Source organism: Coregonus clupeaformis, unplaced genomic scaffold (genome assembly GCF_020615455.1).
Source record: "Coregonus clupeaformis isolate EN_2021a unplaced genomic scaffold, ASM2061545v1 scaf0001, whole genome shotgun sequence".
Taxonomy (NCBI): Eukaryota; Metazoa; Chordata; class Actinopteri; order Salmoniformes; family Salmonidae; genus Coregonus; species Coregonus clupeaformis.
The window spans coordinates 701,288-708,658 of NW_025533456.1; the positions used below are offsets into that span (position 1 = coordinate 701,288).

Consider the following 7,371-nt stretch of genomic DNA (forward strand, 5'->3'; position numbering starts at 1 on the left):
GAGGATTTCCACCACAACCTTTGTCTGGCATGATGAACATTTATATGACTGGCTGTGATCATTGAGCATCAACACACATCGGGGATGGTTATTATGACTTTTATGCTGGGATTGAAGGGTTAACCCTGTGACTCAGGGTTTCCTGTATGAGAGAGAGTGTGATGAACCACAACTTCCTCTCCTTCATATAGGCACATGTATCTCTGAATATGGACTTTATCTTGGTCTAAAGGGACAATATGCATTTTCTGAAATTATATAAGTATTGTTAATTTATCAATTATTTCTACTGAGGACCATAAAGTGGTTACTTCTAAAACTCCACCATTAAAAGCAATGTTTTATCTTTATAAATGTAAGGTAAATGTATTTTTGAAAGTTTTTCTATCATGTATTTTAATAAATGTATCATATAGACATGTATTGTCGACATAAGATCACATGTTTTAAGAAGAGCATGCATCTTGCTTTATGAATTAAAGGGTGTTTGATTTCATCCTAACTTTAACCACTTGTCATCTGAATCAGTCAGTGTGGTGTGGTCATGCCTGTGTGGTTCTGTCACTTGGGCTATGTCTCAAATGGTACCTTGTTCCCTTTATAGGGATTACTTTCTGGTCAAAAGTAGTGCACTATAAAGGAAAAACACTGCCATTTGGGATGTAAACTGGGTCCGTGTGTCAGCTCAAACACGAGCAACACAACATCAACTGGTTTGAAGGAAATAGTTAAGCCTATCACAGGTGCTATTGTAACATTTGTAAGTAGCTTTTTATTTTAGATAATTTTCTGATATTTTTTGTATGAGGTATAAGAAAGGACACTACTACACATTGTCAGAGCACCTTACTCTCACTGCACCTGTACACAGCCCGTCTGAAATTAGCCCACCCAACTACCTCATCCCCATATTGTTATTTATTTTGCTCATTTGCACCCCAGTATCTCTATTTGCACATCATCTCTTGCACATCTATCATTCCAGTGTTAATACTAATTGTAATTATTTTGCACTATAGCCTATTTATTGCCTTACCTCCATAACTTGCTACATTTGCACACACTGTATATATATTTTTTGTTGTATTTTTGACTTTATGTTTTGTTTTACCCCATATGTAACTCTGTGTTGTTGTTTTTATCGCACTGCTTTGCTTTATCTTGGCCAGGTCGCAGTTGTAAATGAGAACTTGTTCTCAACTGGCTTACCTTGTTAAATAAAGGTTAAATTAAAAATTAAAAAATTGTATTTACACTGTATTTTTGAAGGAACCAGGACTTTGACTTGACCATCACAGGTGCAATTGTAACCTTTAAGTTGCTTTTTATTTATACACAAATGAACAGCAGTACTCACTTCTTTCATCACTCAACAAGTTAGGAAAACAGAAACAGAAAGCAAGATACAGTATTTTACCAAACTTGTTACTTCTTTATCACACATAAAAGCACTTCAAATTACTCTGACATTTCTTGTTCACTCATTTTACACTGACTCATTGTGTTAGAAAGTGAATTATACAGAAAAAAAATCCAGCAATTATACTTATCTAACATTGTGCAACCAAGTCTTATAAGCTGAACTGAAATACATGCCCTCATTTTAGAGGCCGTACCTCATTTCAAGCTGTTTTTATTAGGCTTGTGAGTTGTGGTTTTTTTCATGCTCCGCTGTACTCTCGCATATGCATCTTTTTTCCCCTCCTCTTTGGTCAATTACATTTACATATGAGCAAACTTGACATTCAAAGAGCGGTATGCACTGAATGGAAAGCAAATGTATAATTTATTCACTTTCAAATACTCTAGCAGAGACGGTTTCAGCTGACACATGAATTAGACCTTTTCTAAAAGGTCACCCTGTTGAACACCACATAAATCCCCCATCCAACTTCACCACCTCAGTTGCAGAGCCAGCCAGCACACACCAGTGGAGAGCCGAGCTACAAGGCGTCCATCTTGGATCAGGTTTCCACTAAATTGACTGCAAATACAGCAGAACCCATATAAAGCTTATCCAAAAACCTCAGTTCAAGGTTAGATGTGAATTCTCTGTTGGACGCCTGTGGAATAACGTTACAGCTATGTGATTGGCAGGCAGACACACACTGCTTAGTTTGGATTCACTGACGATCCAACATTAGCCTAACATCAATCAAAATCCCCCTGACACAGTTATATTATTATGAATATGAGTGTTCCAGAACTGAGGAGGATTTGAATGGGGCCACTGTTTTCACTACACCATCTTCCATGCCTCTCCTCCGTCTCTCTCCGCTCACTCTTTCTCCCACCCCCCTGGGTTTCCTAATGTTCCAGAAAAAGTGCACCACCAGCAAAAGAGATGTGTAACCCCCCCCCCCCTCTGAGGTGTCAGACATGGGTAAAAGACAGCGGGACAGGCCAGAGATGGGATGGGGCAACAGTGAGTCAGAAGCAAGGCAGAGAGAGAGCCAGAGAGGGGGAAAACAACCTCCTGTTATCACATAGAGAAAAACAGAAGTAGAGACTTCACACAGTACAGTAGGTAGAGGAAATAAAGGGGGGTCAGAATAATAAATCCCCCCTTGGTGTATGTCTATTATAGTACAGTCCAGTTTTGTCCATACCACAGTCCAGTTAAGGGTGGGGGGGATCTCCTGAAACAAATATTGCTCTCTATAGACCTCTGAAAGAACAAACACCCCCCCTGGCTGTAACTGAAAATGTATGCCCGTAAGCCAAAGATAAATTCCCATTTTAAACAAACATGGACAATAAAGTTTTTGAACTTGAAACACTACTGTCAGCACCCCTCAAACAAACACTCCCAAAGACCCAGCTGTACCTGTGATTCAGAGGCTCTGCTCGCACCAACATGGGCCCTATTGATTTGTCCATCAATTTGTCATCACCTTTTGTCCATCAATTTGTCATCACCTCGGCTCTGTGGATGACAGAAGTGATCCATATTGTGAACCCTACTAAACAAACGGTGTAAAACAAAGCTGTGGTTGTCAGTGTTGTTGTTCAAACTGAGCTTGGCGCTTCAGTTTCCAGCAATGTCTTCTTCGACTGCTATAGTACGGCAGAACCAGGTTACCAATGCCACTCAGCAGACGTTCAGCTTGTATCCATAGCGACCTACATTACAGTGAGTGCATTAATTTTTAGTATGTGATTCTGGCGAGAATCTAATCCACAACCCTGGCGTTTGATAGTACCATTACTCTTAACAACTGAGCTACATAGGACCACCATTACCCTTCAGTGGGTCCAGTTCTGTCCCATCTCATCTCCTCCAAAACCAATGCCCTGTCTTCCAAAACCTTGGACTCAGAATATGTTGTACAGAGCATTATGGGTACTGCAGTTCAACATGCTACTGGTTACACCACTGTAGTCCCTCCAGGTTCTCACCCCCTTCACTCGCCCCCCCAAACCTCACTGAGCACAGCGGGACCCCCTGGCCCTCCACAGCCTCTGACAGAGTTAGAGAACCAGGGTAGGGTAGTGTTGGCACCGTGGGCCCTGGATGTGGTCGTAGTGGTGAATCGAAGTTGCACTGGGTCATATGTAGCCCTGTAGGCACAGTGGAGCATGGCAGGGATAGGGTGCTGTCAGAGTTCAGGCCCAGCTCCACTCTCCCAGTGTCCCAGTCCACATTGCCCGACCTGTAGTCACCAGGGAAGGGTTTGCTGCTGTACCCATCCCCCAAACTTGGGGCCTGGGCGTCGGTGAAGACACAGTCGGAGAAGGAAGACATGATGGAGAGGTGGTCATCCACAACCTCCACATGGATGTCACTGAGGTCAACAGGGTCTGAAGAGGACTCCGGGGGGTCCTGGAGGGATGCCTGGAGAGATGCCTGTGTGAAAACACAGAAACACTGCATTACATTCCCAATTACATACCCACGGACTATGGACTACATGTACTGTAATATATACTATACACTTGGATTAAATGAAATACGCACAATGCATACTGTGTGTGTGTGTGTGTGTGTGTGTGTGTGTGTGTGTGTGTGTGTGTGTGTGTGTGTGTGTGTGTGTGTGTGTGTGTGTGTGTGTGAGAGAGAGAGTGAGTGTCAAGAGAACAAGAACAGTTTACTAGAGTCTTGGGGAGTCTGTTAATGTGAGGTGCATCTGGTTTTTGTTTCAGCCGGTACAGAGCCAGAGCAAGGAGAGGAGAGAAGAGCACAGCACACACTCCTATTCCAAACAACACTGGCTGCAACCCTGGGGAACACAGACACACACATTTCATTGTGAAATCAGGGTCGTATTCATTAGCTCTAACTTCATGCCCACACCCCGGCTCAACCCAAACCCTAGCTTAATGTCCACACACTGGATCAACCCTAACCATAACCATAACCCTAACCTCTGACCTCTCACCTGGTCCTGGGGCAGCCTGGTGGACACAGCGTGGGTGGGAGGTGGGAGAGGAGGCCAGGGGGAAGGTGGGGGGTCCGAAGGAGAAGTTAGCCAAGGCACAGTAGTCCTGTCCTGGGACCAGGTCTGAGAACTCAGCTCTGTACACCACCTCCTGGGCCCAACCAGTACGCCTCTGAAACAGGATCAGGGAAAAGGGAGGGAACATGTGAACATGAGAGAGAGAGAGAGAGAGAAGCGATTCTCAGGGAGAGCCAATCATGGAGCTTGTACTAACCAAATGCACACAAACAACACACAGCAGACCATAGACTGGACAACATGAGAGTTTCTGGTTTGAGCATTTTAAGTAGTGTACTCCACAGATACACTTACATAGCAGCAGGGGAAAGGGAGGGAACATGAGTTTGAGAGAAAGAGAGAGAGAGAGAGAGAGAGAGAGAGAGAGAGAGAGAGAGAGAGAGAGAGAGAGAGAGAGAGAGAGAGAGAGAGAGAGAGAGAGAGAGAGAGAGAGTGAGGGAGAGGGTGAGGGGGAGAGAGAGAGAGGGGGAGAGAGAGAGGGGAGAGAGAGAGAGAGAGAGAGAGAGAGAGAGAGAGAGAGAGAGAGAGAGAGAGAGAGAGAGAGAGAGAGAGAAAGAGAAGATGGAGGGTGAGCAAAAAGTGTTATTGCAGATGGCACAACCGGGGGTACCTTGTAGTCAGAGTGGTTCTGTTGGTTATATACTGTCACTGTGACCCAGGGGTCAATGAGTTCTGACAGTGGACAGCAGCTCTGCAGAGGAAGGCACCCCCTGTTGGTAGAACAAGGGAAGTGCACCTCCACTACCAGCCTCTCTCTAGACAGAGACACAGAGACGGAGGGGCGGCTGAAGGCTGAGGAGAGGAGAGGAGAGGAGAGGAGAGGAGAGGAGAGGAGAGGAGAGGAGAGGAGAGGAGAGGAGAGGAGAGGAGAGGAGAGGAGAGACAAAGAAGCCACTTTGTAATTTCAATCACACCAGCCTATTCATGTCAGCATCTTTAGCGGTTTTAGCCATCTCCATTTGAATTCTGCAGTGTATTAAGATGTTTAAATGCTCTCTATGTGACATTTTATTTGAACAACAAACCAGCATTTTAGATATGTGATAGGACTGAGAGCAGAAAGGTAGGCTACTAACTGAAATCACTTGGGTCAAACTTGCGTGGTTCTGTCCAGACATGGCTCCCAGAGTCCTGGTGGAGGCCCAGGCGGATCATGTTGTAGAGTTCAAAGTCAGAGAAGGACTGGGACACGTCACAGTGCTGGGAGGAGACCTGCACACACCCCTCCACGTCCTGCCACGGATCTCTGTAACCCCCCCCCCACACACACACACATACACACACACACACACACACACACACACACACACACGTAATAAATAATAGAAAACCATTCCAATCTATTCATGGGTTTCACTTATGTCACTCGCTTGAAATGTATGTGGAAATGTCCCATACAAGACACACACACTGGTTGAATGACTACTTGGGTGGTGGTGGTCATGACTAAACCAGTGGAGAGGAGAGGAGCAGCCAGAGAGTGTGATGGGCTTGGTTTCACAGCTATGGTAGAAAACAGTATTGTCTATCTATCATTTCCTATCTACTTATAAGCCCAATCAACCATAGAGTGGAGTGACTGATTCATCTCTCTGATTAAAACCCTTCTGAGGTTTCTCTGCCAAAACCACACATTTTTTATTCTCTCACACTACCTCCCTCTCTACCTCTCTCCTGCTCTTCTCCCCTTCATCAGAGCCGTTTGTTCTATCACCCAATCATTTGCTTTCCCTTTCCATTCTAGGATAGCTTTCCCTTACACTCTCAACAGTTGCGCAATTCATATTAACTTTCATTGTTCAGTAAATGAGTATCAGGATCCCATTGCTTGTTAGAATCCTCAACCAAGCAATGACTTGATTTAAAATATTCAATTTAAATGACTAGATACTAATTACACACAGAACAAACATTACAGTGGAAAATAAAATGTCATACATCAATGTTGTTTTTTTCTTCAGTAAAACAATTAGTTACTAATTCTAGTAAATAGGGGTACAGTAATATAACACTCCACAGAGCTAGATACTGGTCGATTAGATCAGTCAGTAAGTATCGATTAGATCAGTCAGTAAGTATAGTGAGCACTGAGCACAGACAGACAGACATACCCACCCCTGAGTCTTAGTTTGGACGGTGTAGGTGGTGGTGTTAGTGTTGGCCTGAGGACAATCCCACTGCAGGAGGCATCCTAAGTCCAGGGAAGCCACACTGGTGTTACAGAAGGTCCCAGATGATCCTGAGAGTTCACACGAAACAGTTCACAGTCAACACATAGATCACACACACTTCTGACATAGGCTACACTTTCATATTCACGATCTCACAGTAACAAGGATGACTATACCTAAAGACACAACTCATACATACTTAACATAATTGACTTAACAGTTCCTTAATCACCCAAATGAATGGATTACTACAGTACAACACAATACACTTTATACTATTTGAACCTTTAGTTGGCCATTTAAGCCATTGAGATCAAACCCTATATATAGACAACCCCTGTGGTGAGCCCCCCACAGACAGTGTGAGAGGACAGTGAATTGGATCAGTTACTGCACCTAAAATGGAGGGATAGAGAGCAACAGTCAGACTCACCTATGATGAGAAGAGTGACACACAATCCTGTTAACACAAGGGTCGTCGGTACACCTGGCACCGTCACCATGGTGACACAGGTAAGCTGGTAAACTGGACCACCGTGTGAGAAGGACAAAGGACATAGACTGAGGAGGACTCAGACAAAATCTTTTTCCAAAACAAAATCCCTTTTAGGGAGGGATACCACATTCATGTAAGTACCCTGATGCGCACAATGTAGCTGTTTATAAAATGCATGACAAATCATTTCTACAAGTTGAAAAGGACAGAGGTAGAGTAAGCTGTCACTTACCTACATCCACAGCCA

General features: G+C 44.1%; 1 protein-coding gene across 1 annotated transcript; it reads right to left on the reverse strand.

The window, feature by feature from the left end:
• Positions 1–1,357: 1,357 nt before the first annotated feature.
• Positions 1,358–7,131, reverse strand: LOC123482939. The gene is made up of 7 exons (XM_045212168.1): positions 7,062–7,131; positions 6,573–6,696; positions 5,534–5,703; positions 5,068–5,249; positions 4,380–4,551; positions 4,093–4,220; positions 1,358–3,847 (listed from the first exon to the last, which is right to left on the reverse strand). The coding sequence occupies exons 1-7, from the start codon at positions 7,129–7,131 to the stop codon at positions 3,362–3,364; spliced, it is 1,332 nt and encodes a 443-aa protein (XP_045068103.1). The 3' UTR covers positions 1,358–3,361.
• Between the last annotated feature and the right edge of the window lie 240 nt (positions 7,132–7,371).

Coding starts and splice junctions, on each gene's coding strand:
- LOC123482939 (XM_045212168.1), bottom strand. CDS start 7,131: ATGGTGACGGTGCCAGGTGTACCGACGACCCTTGTGTTAACAGGATTG. Junction 4,552..5,067: donor AGAACCACTCTGACTACAAG/GTACCCCCGGTT, acceptor ATCCTGTTTCAG/AGGCGTACTGGTTGGGCCCA. Junction 3,848..4,092: donor ACAGACTCCCCAAGACTCTA/GTAAACTGTTCT, acceptor GTTTTCACACAG/GCATCTCTCCAGGCATCCCT.